Source organism: Protomyctophum bolini, assembly GCF_963924005.1.
Source record: "Protomyctophum bolini genome assembly, chromosome: 5".
Taxonomy (NCBI): Eukaryota; Metazoa; Chordata; class Actinopteri; order Myctophiformes; family Myctophidae; genus Protomyctophum; species Protomyctophum bolini.
In genome coordinates this window covers 40,497,311-40,516,923 of record NC_137866.1, presented here as the reverse complement: position 1 = coordinate 40,516,923, position 19,613 = coordinate 40,497,311, and the positions used below count along the sequence as shown (strand labels likewise).

At 38.9% G+C, this 19,613-nt stretch overlaps 2 protein-coding genes across 4 annotated transcripts; one reads left to right on the top strand and one right to left on the bottom strand.

The window, feature by feature from the left end:
* Positions 1-184: 184 nt before the first annotated feature.
* Positions 185-11,449, bottom strand: LOC308315118 (acidic mammalian chitinase-like; the record flags this gene model as incomplete). Its single annotated transcript, XM_080762954.1, has 14 exons — positions 185-486; positions 753-894; positions 1,529-1,645; positions 1,996-2,181; positions 2,695-2,818; positions 2,982-3,106; positions 3,609-3,774; positions 4,073-4,129; positions 4,760-4,961; positions 5,331-5,360; positions 6,239-6,367; positions 9,163-9,252; positions 9,335-9,454; positions 11,431-11,449. The coding sequence occupies 14 exons, from the start codon at positions 11,447-11,449 to the stop codon at positions 185-187; spliced, it is 1,809 nt and encodes a 602-aa protein (XP_080619080.1).
* LOC308315472 (cell division control protein 42 homolog) lies at positions 9,201-19,312 on the top strand. 3 transcript variants are annotated; one of them, XM_080763465.1, is made up of 7 exons: positions 9,201-9,286; positions 11,478-11,599; positions 11,845-11,917; positions 12,392-12,501; positions 15,213-15,410; positions 16,279-16,414; positions 17,189-19,312. In XM_080763465.1, the coding sequence occupies exons 2-6, from the start codon at positions 11,495-11,497 to the stop codon at positions 16,366-16,368; spliced, it is 576 nt and encodes a 191-aa protein (XP_080619591.1). In that variant the 5' UTR covers positions 9,201-9,286; positions 11,478-11,494; the 3' UTR covers positions 16,369-16,414; positions 17,189-19,312. The 3 variants fall into 3 exon arrangements, with proteins under 3 accessions (XP_080619591.1, XP_080619589.1, XP_080619590.1); XM_080763463.1 differs by lacking the exon at positions 16,279-16,414; XM_080763464.1 differs by lacking the exon at positions 17,189-19,312 and having other exon boundaries at positions 16,279-16,725.
* The last annotated feature ends 301 nt before the right edge of the window (positions 19,313-19,613 follow it).

Below are 19,613 nucleotides of genomic sequence, written 5' to 3'. Positions count from 1 at the left end.
AAGAAAGTGAATACAAAACATTTTCAGCAACTGCAATGTTTATTGGATTGCTTTCTAAATCAACCACTCAAGAGGACAGAGTCACATTCAACATAGTTATCCATCTGAAGAGTTAACAAATTCAAAACAGAGAGGCTTCCTGCCTCTTGAGCAGTTAACTAGTCAATCTGTAACCATATGGCTTTTAGGCCCAGTTGCAGCATTTGCAGGACGTGTCGAAGACCAGGCCGCTGGCACAATGCTGGAGGTAGGTCCTGCCCTGGCTGCACTCGTAGAATGCATTCTTGTTTGTTGGGTCTGGGTACAGCCCACCGGACTTTCCTTGGCAGAAGCCAGAATCGCCTCCGCTGGATCCTCCACCTCCGCTGGACCCGCCACCTCCGCTAGGCTTGGTTGGGATGGGTTTAGTTGTTGTAGCGGCAGCGCCACCGCTGGTGGTGGAAGCACCTGGCACTGGGGGGAGGGGTGTGGCTGGAGCTTTGCAAGCTGGAAATAAGTATTATAGTTGATTAGTTGACGTCACGTCAACACTTTTGTATGTATTGTTTGTATTATAATGTTGCATATTTTTGATATAGTGATAATTGTGCAACAAATTAAGCCCTAAACCCAGGGCTCTATATGTCCATTGAGTTTTTCCCTCAACACCAAAGCTGTTTTCGCTCAACGTTTTCCCAAGGTGATTAAATCTCCTCAGAATGTGTGCACATACCAGTTCACACCGGTACTTTATTTTAGATTTAGATTCTTACATGCTGATTCCAGACCGAGGCTCTTCTTCAGAACATTGATCAGAGGGTATTTTCCCTGGTTACAGAATGTGCCCTTGTAGTCATCCATGTCGAGGGTCCACACCATGGCACCACCGAAGTTGTTCTTCTTCAGCCAGTCAACCTACAGACAGGTCATGAATAAACAATACTGAAATATTATGATAAATATGCAAGAGATGTCCCGTACAGCAGCAGTTCTCAACGTGGGGTCTGGGCTGGGAACCCTGGGGTCCTTCTGAGGGTTCCAGGGGGTCTCCAGGTAAATTATTGATAGTTAGGAACCAAAGGACCAACCATTACAGGTCTATAAGTCTGAGAGTTATGGGGGTTCGTGCATGGGGTAATACATTTACAGTTTGAAACTGGAGATCCTTGAAATGAAAAGGGTTGAGAATATTCACATGCATTTGCTCCCATCAAATGAGTCAAGACTACAATTAGTGGCAATTAAATACTTGAAACAATTCATTTGTTTACTGGTGTCCCTCAGGGATCAATAAAAGTCTCAACTCTCAATAATTGAGAAAAGAAGAAATAACAAAGCACTTAACAAATGTTGTCATTTGTCATTTGTCATTTGTCATTGTCATACACTATTTCGTGTTGATTTCAGTGATATGTTATGCTTATTGCATATAACAAAACAGTGCTTTCAACCTATCACAAACATACTGTATAGTGTATAGTAATAATATCTTATCATGGCATGGCATGTACAACATGTACATGCATATGAATTGCTATTGCTTCCTTACCTTGATCTGGAAGCTCTTCTCGTTGTCATAGCCCAGCCATTGGTTTCCTTTGTAGGCATATGGGGTGTCCTGAGGTGAGTTCCAAACCTGAGTTGCTCCTTCCAAGAATCCACAGATCTGTAATTTTGACGAAAACTTTATTAGCACTGCATGTAAACCCTAATATATATATATATATAATATGTATATGGACTGCTGTCCACCAGGGCTCTATAATAGAATCTCTTGAATTTAGCTTAGTATTTACTGTAGCACACCTAGTGACACCTTTCTTTACTTACTTTTACCTTTCTTATGAACAGAACATGACAAACATACAGACTGAAAAGTGTTATTATTTTGACTATGGTGAAAGCTGGAACAATTCTGTAGTGTTTTAGAGATATTTGTCGGAACTCTGGAAACTAACTTGAACCTGTGGAAATGAATCCCAGTCAAACTGAGACATCTGGTCACCGTACACGTACCTCAAAGTAAGCCAGCTCTCCAGCCTCCTGGGTGTACTTCCCTGGAGTTCCAGCTTTAGCGATGGGGGCTTTCACGCCATGGACGGCAGGGTTCCTGAGGGTGAACGAGGCACCATAGGTTGGGAAACCAATGAGCAGCTTCTCCGCTGGGGCGCCCTGGTTCTTGTAGTAGTTCATGGTGTAGTCCTGGAACAGAGCACAACAGTGTTGCAGTTAAACAGGTATTTAACAAAACGCTATCATGTTTTCGGTTTTCAACATTTGCACTCTTCAGTAGTGGAAAGTATTAACCAAATTGATTTACTCTACTGTAACTATACTGTAATTTTGAGGTGCTAGTATTACTTGACTATTTCCATGTTATACGATACTACATGGCAAATGTACCACTACCATGAGACTACTATGTGATAACTCAATTACTTTGCAGGATGAGATTAGCAATATAAAATATAACCAACAAATACATTATCATTAATTATACTACATGAAGTATAAGTAATACTTATTATTCTGAAATAATGTCTAATCTATATGAGTAGGCCTAATTTGTTTTGATACTTTAATTATTTTGATCCTAATACTTTTGTACTTTTAAGTCAATATCCAGATATGTCTACACTGTGGTATTTCTATATACTTTTCTGCATTGTACATGTGTGGCAATCCCCACTGAACTGCAGACATTTTTCTACTCACAATATTGAAATAGATGAAGCCACCGTCGTCGTTGGGGCCCCTGAACAGGGGGCTGCACTCGCCTGTGAAGGGGTCCCATGATCCGTGGTAGTCGTAAGACATGATGTTCATCATATCCAGAGACCTGGGATGTGGAGAAGAGCATGTGAGCACCACCATACATTCATCACATCAACAGAATAGGAATGAAAATCTGAAACTTAGTTACGTTTTGTAACTCTAATCAATAATGAAATTGTGAATATTATTAGAAGGACATAATATGTATTATATCGTCACATGCTTACTGGCCAATGCTCTCAATCTCATAAGCAGAGTCAATGGTGCCCTTGCCGGCGGCCAAAGCAGCGGATACCAGGAGACGATGTCTGTTGGTCTTCTTAGCCTCGGCCTCGAAGGCAGATTTCAGCTCCTGTTTAATGTCATCGGGTAGAAGACAATATAGTATTGATTGAACTACTGAAACAGAAACACAAGACTTTTAAATTCAAGTAGTAGCACTGTTTTCACATGCTGACATCCTTGTTTACTGCTCCTTTGCATGGAGAGGAGACAGTTAACGTGATTCAATCATCCTATCTATATGTCAGGAAGCATCTAATGCCTCCTGGGTGGTCCCCAGGTCAGTTTTCCAGGCACTTTCCCCACTGGGAAGAGACCACGGAGCAGACCAAGAACCACACTGGCCTTGGAACGCCTAGGGATCCCCCAGAGTTAGCCAATTACTGTATGTAGCCCTGGAAAGGGAGTCTGGTATTCTCTGCTAAAAACTCTTATACCTCTGTGACCCAACTCCAGATAACTGGTGGAAAATGGATGTAAACACACCATTATTCATTTGTTGGGTAAAGTATTAAATACATTTATCATATCAAGCATAACTTATTTTAACTTAGATGTGGCTGCTAACGAACCGCAAGGAAAACGGAGTACAGGTGCTGATCCTGAGATGGGCTTCCTCTGTTTCCTGGGTATTCCCAGTCGATGTCGAGTCCATCAAACTCATACATCCTCAGGAAGGAGATGACTGAGTCAATGAAGGTCTGACGGTTAGCAGAGTTGGACACCATTTGGGAGAACCTGTCAGTGGAGCATAGATTGATTAAAGTCATTCAGTTTTCAAACCAAAATGAACGCTGCATTGTCCTGGCACAGAGGTTATTTTGGAATGTAACATCAATGTAATTTCTTGTGCATTTCCGATGCTTGTATTGTTATTTTGGTGCGAGTGTCGTTAACAGACACTACCGGCTAAAATACGAGATAGAGAAGTCGTTATATTGAAAACTATACCAGTCAAGGATTATATCAAATAATGTTTGTTTTAATTGAAAACATACAGTAGGTTGTATAGAAGGTATGCACATCAGCCACTCACCCAGCAGAGCCAAAGTTCCATCCTCCAACAGACAGCATGGTCTTCAGGTCTCCATTCCTGCCCAACAATAAATGTTATGCCACAGTGATTATGAACTGCATCAAATAATTTTGACATATTACCTCTGCAGTTCCATGGTGGAAAATAACTAAGTACATTTATGTTTGTATAAGTATTGTACTTGAGTACAGTTTTGAGGGACTTGCACAGTACTTTACCTGAGCATTTACATGTTCTGCTACTTTATTGGCTATTTCTATTCCACTACATTTTGAAGACAAATATTTTCTTGTTACTTTGAAGATTGAGATTAACAATATATAGTCACAGATTAGGGTGTATTGTTATACATAATGTCCATATTGCCTAATATTGGAGGGGGAGGCGGTCACAAGCTGTCCAGCAGTGGACTATATCAAATAGTTATAATACAAACATTACACATTAAATGCATCAATCATTATAATACATGTCAATAACATATACAATATATTTTTTGTATTAGCGTTATTCTGTGCTTTGAATAGATTCTGATCGTACAACTTCTGTACTTAATTCGAAATAACTTAATAGAGTTTTGTATTTAAAAGGTGTGTGTGTGTGTGTGTGTGTGTGTGTGTGTGTGTGTGTGTGTGTGTGTGTGTGTGTGTGCGTGCGTGCGTGCGTGCGTGCGTCCTTGTGACTCACTGGTTCTTCAGAGCGTTGAACTGTCCATACAGAGTCACATCATTCCACTCATAGGTGGCCAGCTTGCCGTTCTTGATGGTGGCGAAGGCGTACAGCAGATGGGTACACAGACACGGGTCGATGTCGGTGGGGAAGTAGACCATGGGAGGTGGTCTGTACTGGGCCCAGTTGGTGAAGTAACATGACAGGATGTAGGATGACCCTGTGATGACCATTAAATACAGCAATACATTTGACATTTTAACATCCCTGCAAACTATTTCATGCCAATGATATGCATTGATTTGGCTGCCAAAAGGGTACCTAAAGACAGTATTCAGATAATATATGGCAATTACTTGAGTTAAGAGGTTTTGTCTGAAGCACTTTTCACTACTTTCCATTGGTTCAATATTGTTTTAACCAACACACAGACATAAAGGGTGCTCAATAGTATTGATTTATGCAAATAACATATGTCCATTACTATCCATAATGTTATATAAAAAAGAGACCAATGAAGACTGAATATGTCCTCCATCCAATTAAATAAATAGTGCATTATTGTTCTGAAACTGTAGAGAAAACTCACCGAGCTGCGCATGCAGCAACAGAGCCAGAGCTGGGGGAAAAAGAAGAAAAGTCAGCTTAAACTAAAATCAAAATCCATTAAAATCTGATTGCATCTTACAGCTTAAATTATCTTCTGTTTATGACTGCAGTAAAGGTGCTAGCTGATTTATTTACATATCACTTCCAAATACACTTGTTTAGTGTATGAGTTCTCTCTCCTGATTGAATGAAATGAGTACCCCGACTTCTAAATGTATTTTCCTGAGCTGGAGAATGACAGGGAGGCCCCTGTTACTGAACCACTATTGCAATAATCACGATCAGAATAGCTATATAGGGCTATTTAAAGCTGCACCCTTTAATTTCCCTGTCCTCTGATCTGGGATGATTTTAACCCGGATCCCCTGTGCAAATGCTGAACCTGTTGCCAGTGAGCTACTGTACCAGAGCATGCCTGCTGCTTGCTCAGGGGAAATATTGCTTTTTGACTTTCAGGCATGCACCACTTAACCAGTAGTGGCCCTACCATACTGTACCACCGGGTCTAAATATCTCAATAGAAGAGCAGGTAGACCAACTACAATCACCATTCAATTCAATTCAATTGCATATATATACTCTACCATACAAATTCTCAAAATAATATGTTTTTTACATACGTGAAAGTGATATGTAGCTTTAACACTCATTTTTACTAAACATCACCTTTAAAGCAGTAGTTTGCCCAAAACAGTGCTTATTTTCTATCAATTACACACCCTGTGAAGCCTTGAATTAATTTTCTTTTTTGTTTTTGTTGCATTGAGACAATAATTTGATGTAATTGATAGAAAATAAGTAAGTTCTGGGTGAACTATAAGCCTTTAACCACATTATCATTTCAAGAAAGGTTTAAAGTAAGTACAACATGCATTTCAGTTAACTTACCAGCCACAATGAGAACCTTCCCCATGATTGCAGACAGTGTACAATTCAGTCTACAAGGTCTCACTTTTATACTCACACAGTTTGCTCGATTCTTCCTAACATGGGACTTTTGCCAAAAAGGTTTATTTGCTAAAGATTGTTTCACAAAGGATTATCAAATGTGCCAACATAAGAACCAATGTACTGTATGATTACCTATCATACTTTTTTATTTTCATGCACACATTGCCAGTTTAGCATTTCTCCTTGACTGATAATGAAATGTCCAACGAGCGCAATTACAGAACCACAGAAAGCCTGATAATGATTAGTGAATATGGAAATCTTAGAAAATAGGATCATATTAAATGCCTACCATGTCTGATATCTTTCTATAATTCACCAACTATGCTGTTTTGTAAAAAGTATTATTTGATTAACCTATTAACCACATGAATCATACAGCGTCTATATTTTGGGGACGAACATCCGGCGAAAATACCAAATTTTACATCTGCTATTTTCATCAAATATATTTGGTGTGAAGGGAAAGGCAATCTAGTATAGAGCCCTGGGGTCCTCCGGTCGACTAAGTATATAGGGTATATAAGTGGTTATGTTCTGTTATGTTCTGTTATCTCATATAATGCAATAAGCATAAGCAAGAGGTCAAATGTAGCTATTCCTATTATATAAAGTTTGTAATGTCATATGCCGGGAATCAAGAGAAATAATATGAATGAAATGTCAGCTTCTGTACTTTTGTTATACCTGCTAGGAGGTTTCAGAAATTGTTATCTTATACATCTCACATAAGTAAGCGGAAAAAGAAAATACTTTTCCAAAAGTATTTAGTAGCTTGTTGAATCTTGATAAATAAAGATAAATATGCTTGGCTCTTAACGCGATCAAAAGCAGGCTGTGATATGTCATGAAGTGGAGTTTGCATTGTAATATAACGTAATCTGCACCTAATCTAATCGCGTTACAGCCCATTATAAGGTAGCCCACTTTATCTCAATGAAATGTGTGAATGTGATATTTAATAAAAGATATGCTGGACTCAGCAGAAAACTGCTGGGTTCTTGAGAGCAGAAGTAATGAAAGAGGTCGTTTCTGTGACAACAACCCTGCCTGTTTGTTCGCAGTCGCACGGTGTCTCTCTGCAATTACAAAACATTGAGGAAATGTCACAGAGGCTGGAAAAGAAGAAGAGGTTTTACTTTAGTTCAGCCACTTAAACCCTTCGTTCACTGGAGTAGTCCCCCAGGGGTCTATACTCCACCTCTACGTCTTCACTGAAAATAGCGATCTACAAGCTTGTTTGGATATAGGCTATTTATTACACCCAATGTTCATCCCAGAATAGGTTTATTTATTTCTGCCGCCTGATTCATCTTGATCACATGTCTGCCAGAGATAGACAAAAGAGTAGTAGTAGTAATATGTGTGTTTTGACATAACACACTTTTGAGAGATCAATATACTGTACTACCAGGCAGATCAATCAAATTGTGATTTGTGAATACCCTATGAACTATTCCTCTCACTAAACGGGCCAAGTTTTTCATATGATCATGTGGGAGTTGAGCCATTAGAACAGGACATTATGTGGTCTCATGCATCCTTGTGACTATAGTATAAATCGTTTCTCGTTTCAGGTCATATAGGAGTCTGTAAGTTAACAATTTTAGCACCATACAGTTCATAACATGAGTTTGTATGCTATATTTGTAGGCTATAGGTGCGTTGCTGCTTGCCTATCAGGCCATGGCCCTTTAGCCGACTGGTAACGTACGTGGCATATTAAGCTGCCGCAAGTTGGCAGCTCGACAGAGTGCATTTCTAGTTATGTCTGTGTCCCTTTTTGCCCATATACTATGGAGTTCTTTGTCAGGCATGCCCAAATATGGAGTCTATGTAGATGTAGATTGTAGAGCAACATTGTGATGTCAGAACAGGCCAGCTCCATATATGGAGATCTAGGGGTGATCAGATGTGATCAATTGGCTAATTTAGGCCCTATCTAGGGCCTGCGTAGAGGCTTTTTTTTTTTGTTTTTTTTTTTACAGTATACTGTAAATAGTTTTCTGCAGGCTCCTTCACATCCACATCATGAAGATATGTGGGCTTCACATGAGCTTCCTCAAAGGTAATGAGGGCATTTTGTTAGGGATTTGAAATAGCTCCCTAATGGCAGAATAGAGGAATGCTTGAATTTGTATCCTTTGATGTTGGTGAAATGTTGTTTTTGTGCATTTTGTAGCTCCGTTCCTCAATCTGCTCATACTAATGAGGTTGGAAGCGGGTTCAGCTCAGCTCTCTGCTCCAGCACTGGTGACAGCAGGATCAGGGGGTTCTGTGACAATTTCCTGCCACTATGATGCTCACTACAGGGACTACACAAAGTACTGGTGCAAGGGACACAACTTCAAATTTTGTCAGGTTATCTCTATTTATATATCGTATCATCATTGCATTTAGCAAAAATTGATAGACGACAGCATGATATCCCTTTAAGTAGCTCTAAAATCAACAGTCATATTATATCCTAATCATGTTTGTGTTTTGTTTGTTTTTTAGCCTATAGTTATCTTCAATGCTATGATGAAGTCCACCAGTAGGGGGAGGCTATTCTGTCAATTTCAGTAAAGGACCCCACTTTGCTCTGAAGTGAAGCACTGGTCTAAAACCCCTAGGTAGATTGCCATGTATTAGACCCCCCAATTGAAAATATGTTATGCCCGGAGAGAGGGATGGGACCACCAGAAGAGAGAAGAGAAGAGAAGAGAAGAGAAGAGAAGAGAAGAGAAGAGAAGAGAAGACCCTGCTAGGCTGCTCTGTATAGGTCTGAGTCTGAGTCAATTATACTGTATCAGTATTCAGTATCTGTATCTCAGTATGGTGCCTGAAGCCTTTTGGACTATAGGGGGCAGTGGCAGTACTGCGCCTCTGTTCTGCTGGAAATAAACGACAAGAAGAAGAAACACTAGAGGTTGACGTCACCGCCTCAAACTGCTGCTGCCAACGCCCGGCTAGAGAAAAAACAAAAAACACACATCACATCAGGTACTGTAAACTGTATAATCAATAACCTACCATCAATACTACACGTACAATTCACCTTCTTATTTACAATGCGTGTTAGCCGGGGGTTCACAACTAAAGGCTCAACGGTAGTAGTCGGCAAGCTCGTGTTGATGTTAAACTGTCTTGCTACAGTTAGCATTAGCTTCACTGTGGAGGAAGAAAATTATAGTTGATGGGTTTATGGATGAAGATTGTAGATCATGTGATTGATTGATTGATCCATTCGTTAATTGCTCGGCTGGTAAAGGCAGCTGCTGGTAAAGCAAAGATGATTGGTTATTAGATGTGACAGGCAGCAGAGCAGAGCACAGTGATTAATTGTTGTGACAATCACTGCTTGTGCCTATAATAAAGCAGTCAGTTAATCAGTAATCAATAATAGCATCTCTCATATAATCAGACACTATAACTGTAGCTACAGTAACATCTGCATGTGGTGAAGATGGTCACTGTCACCATGGTCCAATTCTCTGGGACCACTAAACTGCCTGAAACGACATATAATCTGTCAAAGCAGCCTGCTTATTTTCACAGGCCTGTGTGTGTTTTTGTGTGTGTGTGTGTGTGTGTGTGAGAGAGAGAGAGAGAGAGAGAGAGAGATACAGTTATTTGTTGGGTGGGGTACTAAAGTGCTGCATTTTTGGAATGTGTGGATTAATGCAAACTGTCAATCACTACTTAAATCCCAGAGACTTGATAATGATAACCAGTGATGATGTTCAAATTATATTTCTTGTTTTATTCTGTTTTCAGGACTTTATAAATCTCTTAAAGTCCTGTACAAACATATATACACCAGTAAGACGCCCTGAGGGCGAGAAGTGTGCACCGTGCACCCAGGGCAGACTGCTGGGCCAGTGTTGGCGCTTTGGCATGGGGGGGTCAGATCAACATATGGAATGAATTCTGTACTGGCCAAGGCATATATGGAGCCTCAGCGTGTCTTGAGTGTACAGTACAGGGTTTGATGAGGTCTGGCCATATATGGAGCGTGTTTTGAGTGTACAGGGTTTGATGAGGTCAGATCAACATATGGAATGTCAAAACTGGGCAGCTCCATATATGGAGATCTAAGGGTTTGAGGTCGGATGTAGAGTTGCTGGCCGGCTCCATATATGCAGATCTAGGTGATGATCCAGTCTTCTCCATGTATGGCTATCCAGGGTTTGATGAGGTCAGTGTTGCGATCTGCATATATGGAGACGGCCATATATGGAGCGTTGACCATATATGGAGATGGCCATGTATGGAGTGTCACCAAATATGGTGCGGTGGTGTGTCACGAGGCGTGATGGGCTGACAACCATATATGGAGGCGTGACCTGACTGACGGGACGGACGTGTTTTGCAGGTTTTCATAGTAATCTGCGACCTACCGTCGCAATTATGATGTTGTTTATGCTGTAGTTTGTATGTATGAAATGCATAAACGTATACATTTTTTAATGTGTATCTTTTAAATGAGAAGCACTGAGTTTGCTGTGTGTAAAATGTCCTATACAAATAAATAATCTGGATGAAACCTTGTAATGTCAGTCTTTTCCAGGGAATGGATCATCCAATGTAGTTATTAAGTCACTAGGCTATCGTCTATAAACACATATCTGTCTAAACAGTAAACACCTGAATGTAGCCCGAGCGCTCTGTCTACTGGTCTGTGGAATGTACATTAAGAGCACTGTTTACCTATAGTGTGCTGTTTTCACTGTTGCCACACCCATAGTTATATTCATAGCTATGAAGTAGTTATTTGGCATAATTATAATATTGAGCTGTGACTTTATTTTTATCGCGCACACACCCCCAGAAAGTAAAAATGTGTTTTATAGTGAACAATTTACTTGCAAGTGGGCATTACCTTTGGGCGAGTAGAACATGACCTGTACTTGCAGGTAAGTGGGCAAGTGTCTCTGAGACCTTAGTGTCAACCCCCTATTACAGACACACTTTCACTTTAAAATGTCAAAAATCCGCAGAGCTGCAAGCTTCTGAGCTTGTAGATCGATATTTTTGTGTGACAGGCTTGTGACAAAGTAGGACATTTATGATAAACATAAAAAGTTGAATTATGGACATACAAGGTTTCTGCCTGATAAGCAGCAACGGAATGTGATGTGACTTACTTGACTCAGCTGAGAACATGATGGTAATTGTGTGTGTTCTCCATCAGGTCTTGTAAACGCAGACATGCAGACTATCAAATGTGTTGTGGTTGGAGACGGAGCCGTGGGAAAAACCTGTCTATTGATTTCATACACAACCAACAAATTCCCCTCTGAATATGTACCAACAGTGAGTACACAAAATATCCCTTTGCACTCAAAAGTATGCCATGAAGAAATAATAAACAGTGTTAATTTAACTCAAGTAAATTAACGACAAGTACAGTACAAGTGGACAGTTTTGTTGACCTGTGAAACACTAGCAAAATATTAAGGAAACCCTTTAATCGTAAAAAATATTTTTGATTAATTACAGTTTAGTGAGTGAACGTTAGTGTTAACTGTCATTCCTTCTTTGTCATTGTTTGATTCCAGGTGTTTGATAACTATGCAGTAACTGTAATGATTGGTGGTGAACCCTACACCCTAGGATTATTTGATACAGCAGGTAAGACTCTTTATCACGTCTTGATTCATACTGTACTTTAGGTTTAGTTATATATACTTCGGCTACCTTCATACAAAGAGGTACAAAACGGGCTTTAACCACTTTTTTCAATCCAGTGTCCCTATTTTGGACATTATGGGTGAAAGATTTAAACAAACAATTGAAAATAAATTCACATTTAAAATAAAATGCCAAATCAGATATACAAGGTCAGAACGCCTCACAATGCGAGGCATTGGGAGCTTGTAGATCGGCAATTTTTACAAGGTTTTCCTCTTTCTTTTATTATTTGACCACGTTTTACCAGTTTTTATATTATACAGTAGTTTGTTGATTACTTTTGAGTAATCGTCATTTCTACTTCTTTAGGCATTAAAACGTCCTAAAAGTCCTTTAAATTGTCACTTTACTGTCATCTGGAAGAATTTTTTTTTGCCAGTTTGTGACATGTTGTTATTGCTGTTCTGTTGCCAGGCCAGGAGGACTATGACAGGTTACGACCACTGAGCTATCCTCAGACAGATGTGTTCCTGGTCTGTTTCTCCGTGGTTTCACCCTCCTCCTTTGAGAACGTGAAAGAGAAGGTTGGTCCATTCTGTTCACCTGTCCTCCAGGTTATTAGCCCATTACAGACTGAGGCCGAGTCTACAAATTGCCTTCCAAATCAGTAGTTCTCAAACGTTTTTCATAATTCTAAATGATGATCAAACACTTTCAAGACTTTTCTAAAATGGCAAATATACAGTAAGTATAAGCTCACTGTGAGAGGCTATGTGCGTGACATCATCGTACCTGGAAGTTATGCGGGAACACCTACTTAGTGGCTAAAAAGGACTTGACACATCTAATGACGTTAAACTCACCAACATTGCAGCTGTACGGAAAGCTTGAATTATCGTCTTTCTATCTGCAACATTTTTGTTTCATAAAAATCCACCATAGACATGTTATGAGATACTTTATGTCAAGAACTTCCGTGCAGGTGATTCTTTTTTATCAGTTTGGAAGCGCTCGTTTTCAATAACGCAATGTCCTGCTGCCTCCTGCATTATGTGGTACGCAGAACTGTTGAGTGATTTCCAACGAGCGCTTCCAAACTCCAATACTCCATGCTGCTTAACAGTTTGACTGCGGAATTAATTACATCGCAATGCCACGTTCGCTGTCTGGATTTAACGACCACGCCATCATCGTTCCTTTTCATGAGAATCTGCTTTAAAATGGTGTAGTTGCTTGTCGTAGTGTTGAAATATAATCCAAAGTGGCAACAACAAAGCGGAGGAGGAACGTGCCCCCTGCACGCCACCGCCGCCATTGGAATACATTAAGCCTCAATTTCCCAGAACCCTTTGCATGCCAGTACGTCGGATGTTTTTCCGATGACGTAATCAAAACACGTCATCTATCCCACTCTGTCTGATGGAAACCCCGTAAGACTTAAAACTTATAAAAAAATGCAAATTAAACAATGAAAACGTAACTCGTTATTGGGTGGGAAGCTGTTCTACAATCAATTAACTTGTGAATGGGGGGGAAAGTGTTTTGCCACTCAGTCTAGATGAGGGGGGCGTGTCCCTGTGGAAAAGTGATGCAAGTGCATACTCTTATCTGATATTTCCTTATACCGCCATTGGCCGAGATCTACGTCAATTAAAGCTCATTATTTAACGGGTTAACATTCCACGAAAATATCATGTTATGATTTGATTATTTGTAGGCCTATATGATTATTATAACAATCATTTTCATAATTGATTAATGTCAATTGTTCTATAGATTATACAATTAATGCCTTTTGATTAAATTTCGACTGTAAATTATTCTAAAATAAGGTCATAAAATGGTAATCGTAAATGCTCAAGTTATCTGAAGCCAGACAGAGAGACAAAATTGCATAATACCAGACAGACCCTGCAAGACATTCTAGGTCGATACACGTTGATCATATTGTTGCCTTGCTCAAAATAAATCCTTTATATTTTGTGCCTTGGAATTCTTTTCTTTGCAAGTCTGCAGTCTGCAAGTCTGGGAGTAAAGCGGTACTTAATTTGAAAAACCCTTTTTTGCCCAGCGATAACACATCTTTTCATTGTATTATAATGGAACAAAGACAAGTATTGTCTTGTTGTAAATAGCATTAAATATATTTCCGTTATACATCACTAAACCAGTTGTTTGAGTACAACAATGTAAATAGATGAATTTTCTTATGTGTCATGCATAAAATATGTTAATCCTGGATTAATTTTGATAACGCCTGTTCCATCAGTTCAGTCCAATCGTCTGTCCCTTTAAGCTGCTGCCCATCCATATGTTTGATGATTAACCTGCCTTGCTGCTGCTGCTTAATGTACCAACTGTCCTCTGTCAAATGTAAAAATAACTTTGTTCTCTCAAGGGCATTCAAGATGAGCTGAAATGAAAAATGTGTTTTCACCCTTTTGGAGCATATCTGTGGTCATATTCGCGACATGGATAGATGCCCAAAGAAAAGAAAATAAATTCCTTTTTTGTGTACTTTTATTTTATTTTATCAAAGGTCCAATATTAATTCATTCTCAAACAAAAAATGCAATGTGTGATTACATTAGCAGGTACCAAGTACCAACCATTGCACATGCACCTGTCACTCTCAAAGCTCAATGTTCAACACAGAGCTATGATTCATTATTCTAGATCTAGACACTAGAGGGCAGTGTTGCATGTTTAATGTAGACATTTGAGGGAGACAAAGGCAATGCAGTAACAGAAGCTCTATTCTGCCTTGTTTTTTTACTTTGTGGTCTGAGTGAGGTGACGTCCAGGCGGGTCATGGCACTGTTTGCGAATGCAGTGAGCACTTACTATGAGACCTAGCAGATCATGTCTGTGTGTCCGTCCCCCCTTTGTGCCCATATATGGAGCTGAGTGATTTGTTTGTCATTGATGCAACACACTCCATATTTAGACGTATATGGATGTATAGCTGCTTTGGGGACTCCTTATATGGTTATGGCTAAGTTAAAAACTTAACTTAAAAATAACTTAACTTAAAAAAAAATAACTTAAAAAAAAATCTTAAAAAAACCCAAATATGTACGAGCTGCTTGTTCGCTTCCCGCGTTTGCGCGTCTTACTGGTACTGTCCATGCCCAGGATGAGAGCTCATAGCCGGGTAAATGACATGCCCCTGTGCGGTGTTTGGCGGTTGCAATGATCCATGCTGTCAAACCCTGCCCCATTGCTGTGATTGCGGTTTCAATAAATGAATAAATCATCTTTAATTAACAATATTTGTGCCTCTGTCTTTCAACAGTGGGTTCCTGAAATAACTCACCACTGTCCCAAGACCCCCTTCCTGTTGGTAGGAACCCAGATAGACCTGCGGGATGATCCCTCCACAGTGGAGAAGCTGGCCAAGAACAAGCAGAAACCCATCACCCCTGAGACGGCAGAGAAGCTGGCCCGGGACCTTAAGGCTGTCAAATACGTTGAGTGTTCAGCTCTGACACAGGTAAGACCTTAAATTCAACAAATCAAATCACATTTTACATTGTTGGTGAGGTATGTTTGTGTCATATGAATGTTAGACAGTAGAGCTCTGTATTGATATTATATCGATATGATGATGATGAGCGACTAGAAAAGGTAAAAGGATTTTCTATATATTATATTTCCTTTTCCTGGTTTTAATAACCTAAGCTCTATATTAACATAATTATAGAAAAAGCTGATGTACAAGTTCACAAAGCATCCCCTTTTGATTACAATGTGTTGTGAGCGGTAGATCGGCTATTTGATCAGCTAGTTTTGACAAACTGAAGAATAAATAATATTGTCAGTTTGTCACAATATTGATATTAAGGTATTTGGTAAAAAAACATTAGATTTTGTCCATATCGGCCAGCACTATTAGACAATTGCATTAATGCTGCCTGCAGCATTAATGCAACTATTTTGTCCCCTTAAAAGAAAATAAAGTAAAAAGTATGCTGCCAGCTTAACCCTGCTAAAAAACTGGTCACTGAGGCAGAAACCTTATCTCCATATTTTGCTATTTTGGAAAATATTTTGAATATTCTTTTTAAAGTTTCACCTATAGTGACATGGCCAGTATAGGGACGCCAGCTTGAAAGGGGTTAGTTGTTTCCTTTGGGTTTTATTCATATTTAACCAATAAAGTTTTAACAAGAGCTTGTGACTAAATAACTACATTGTATCCATTGGAACACAGGTTTTTCTTTTTCTTTTGGGACATGAAAGGTTTCCACCCGTCTGACATTGACGGTGTGCTCGGGCTGTCTTCTTTGCTAACTCCTTCCGACTTGGCCTCTAACTCCAGTGTTGTTCACTTATCTCCTCCCCCTTTTCTCCTACTGTAGCGGGGACTGAAGAACGTTTTCGATGAGGCTATCCTAGCCGCTTTAGAGCCCCCTGAAACTCAGAGAAAGAGAAAGTGCTGTCTGTTCTGATGTCTCCTTCAGTATCGCTTTGCCTCTTGTCTGCTGCTTATTCACAGTAAAGAAATGTCTTTTTGTCACCGAAATAATCACAATGCCCATCTGAAATGTATGCCTATTAACACTCCACCATCTTCTGTTCATGTCTGCTTTTGTTTGAACTCGGTCTAATCTCAATTCGCCCATGCTGCCTTGTCCTTTATCATAACCGTGCCAATCTTTACTTTTCATCTCTCTCTGTTCTCAATACCGGCTTAATTTATACTTTGTCACTTGATGATATAATGATGTAGAATAGTAGGGTACTTCATTTTTGTCGCACTGAGAGTTGTGCGATGAAGTATGAATAAACGTTTACATTTGGTTGTGCATAGTAGATGTATTTTCATTTTTAAATGCTGTTATTAACTCCGGGTTATACTATTTTGTTTGTGTCCTTACAAAGCTATTAAGCCAAAGTTATACTTAGTTGTGTGCGTGGAAATAGCAGATCTTCAAGCTTGCTGATGTGACCTTTTAGATTGGCATTTGTTGGTGGCACAACAGATCTTGTAGATCTGCTATTTCACAACTAAGTATAAATCAGGTTTTATTCGATATCCTGTCTGTATTTCTAGATCCATTCTTTTTCCCTTGCCAGATGAACGTTTTCCATTAGCACTTGTCCTTATACAGACAAGTTGATGGTTATGGGGGAATCTTGTACTGAATTTGAATAAAGTCCTCTGCTCCAGTCCAAGTGGAATTTTAATCTATCTATTCCCTGGCCGTGTTCACCAATGATTTCTGAGAGGTGGTACTGTTTTTGAATGTGAATGTTTTGTTTCCACAGAAAGGATTAAAGAATGTGTTTGATGAGGCCATACTGGCGGCACTGGAGCCCCCTGAACCTAAGAAAAGGCGTAGATGTGTACTGCTCTGAGTTTCCTACCAGCCTTGTCCCTCTACTCCACCCACTTTTTACCGTAATAACTACAGTAGACTGACACTATTACAGGAGTCCAAGTGTTGCTGTAAAATCCCATTCCCACAGAAGTTGGCGTGTCACAAATGACATGCCTCCTTTATGGTAGAGTTTGACATGGAAACAAACTAGCTGATGTATTTGGCGTGACTTTGAACTGCAACTTTGCTGATTTCTAATCTGAATGCCATCGTTCTATTGTGAGAGGGACACCCTGTCGAACTAAATGTGACATACCGCTTGGGTTATACTTAATTGTGTGTGGGCGTCGTGCACTGAGAATAGCTGATCTACAAGCTCACAATGCGTCACATCCGTGACATGTGAGCTTGTGGATCTGCTATTTTAGGTGCACAACACTGGCGTGGTGTTGAGTATAAATCATGCTTACTAAAGTATTCTGTGTTCAGAACTCTGGTTACATGGCTGTCAGTTCATATAAACCATGCCGAAAAGCGCCATTTTACACATTTTTCCACAATAGAATGATTTGGATTCATGTTAAAAATCGGTAAAGTTGCCCTTTAAGAGGCAGGGTCTGACTGTTGAGATGAGAATTTCAGAATGGTCTTTTAGTGACATGAACACTGGATACTAAAGATGTAACCATTCACAAGTTGATATAAAATATACAAGTGTTGTACAAGCACACCACATTTGAGTGGGACTGCAGTATGTTTACAGTTATTCACTTTGTTGGGCATAAAGGCTAACTAAAGGTTAACTACAGAGTTAAATATAGAGAGTCTTGGCCCACTGTTTGCTGATGTTTGCACGAAGTTGTCAAAAAATGCAAACATTTTCGATCAATTTGAAAAACCTGGCTTTGACTAAAGTTTCTATAGGACAACATTTAATTAAACATTTTTTACTAAAATTTAAACTTTTAGACCAGTGACATGAAGTCAAATAATGGTCAGACCGATATATTGGTTGGGTTCTACTAAAATATACATTATATTTATGTGTAAGTGCAAAACACCCTGAAATGGTATTTTTATTGAACCACTGTTGAAATGTTTATATTATCTTATTTAATTGGCAGTGATTGATGGGAGCTCACATCCCGTGATAATGGCAAGCAGAAACAGCAGAAAAAGTACAGTTCCAATAGAAAAGTGATGTATTTTATTTTACATCTATTGCTGCCTTATTCAATGCCACACTGCATGCAAATACATTTTAAGTTTTATATTTGTATTGCATAAACATTCCTGACATTGAGGCCTTATTGCTCAGTGTTGCTTTCTTACATTTCCCATATTGCCAATATTCCATTAAAACTAAGAACTTCACAAGCCTAGATAGGTTTTTGAAAATGATAAATGCTTGAAAGATCTTGGAGAAACCACAGAAATTGGACTTTTTTTGGGATCACCAGGACCTGTAAAAATGCAATCTTTTATAATAAGGACTACAAATAGTTTCTAGAGGAAGATTAGACTTAATATGACCATCAAATGTTATTTGAAGTGGTTGACACTTAAGATATTTAGGTGATCTAATTTAAATTCTAACTTTAAAAGAAAAGCACAATATTACCTCTACATTTATGTGCATTTCAATTGCACTCAATATTTTATTTGCTCTCTCAAGTTTCATTTTAGAACTTAAATTACACAATGTCATTTCCCCCCTTTTTACTATTTGACTGGTACTGTTTGAAAAAGTGTCTAATAGCATTACCACCCAGTCTTTGTCTGTTTGAATAATGACTTTACTGAGAGAATAACCTTCACTTAATTCACTTGACATGTATTGATGCAGTTTTTAAATTATATCAATACGTGTCTAGCATTCGTTGGTGAATTAATTAAATTAAACTGAAATCAAATGATTAAAAACAATTTAAAATGACTGATGTATCTGAGGATTTGATTTGTGTTCCATTTTACAGTTAAATTGTATCTTGCTTGTGATGAACTGTTACCATAAACCAGTATTATGAATAAATCATTGCTATTGTGTATATCCATTAAAGATTTTCACCAAAAACAAGCCAATTTATTTTTTTACAAAATCGCATGCATATCCATTTTAGCATTTGCTACTAGTTGTTTGTTATCAGGAGGATACTTTTACCATGTAATAGAAAGATAAAATAGCCTAAGCCTCATGCTGCTGGAACAGAAAAGTTACATGAACATGCTAGTGTACTGAGAAATTAAATCAAACTTTTAGCTTTATTGGAAAATCATTAAAAAACTTTGATGACAAAAATAAAGTCAAACTTTTACAATAAAAATCATTGCAGAGGGTAACAATGTCTGTTGTGGAGCCAATTACTGTATGG

What these genes read in the sequence shown, in the direction of transcription:
- LOC308315472 (XM_080763463.1), top strand. Translation starts at nt 11,495, where the DNA reads ATGCAGACTATCAAATGTGTTGTGGTTGGAGACGGAGCCGTGGGAAAA. An exon ending in CCTCTGAATATGTACCAACA is followed by an intron (nt 11,600 to 11,844) that starts GTGAGTACACAA and finishes GTTTGATTCCAG; the next exon opens with GTGTTTGATAACTATGCAGT. An exon ending in AGTGTTCAGCTCTGACACAG is followed by an intron (nt 15,411 to 17,188) that starts GTAAGACCTTAA and finishes TTGTTTCCACAG; the next exon opens with AAAGGATTAAAGAATGTGTT.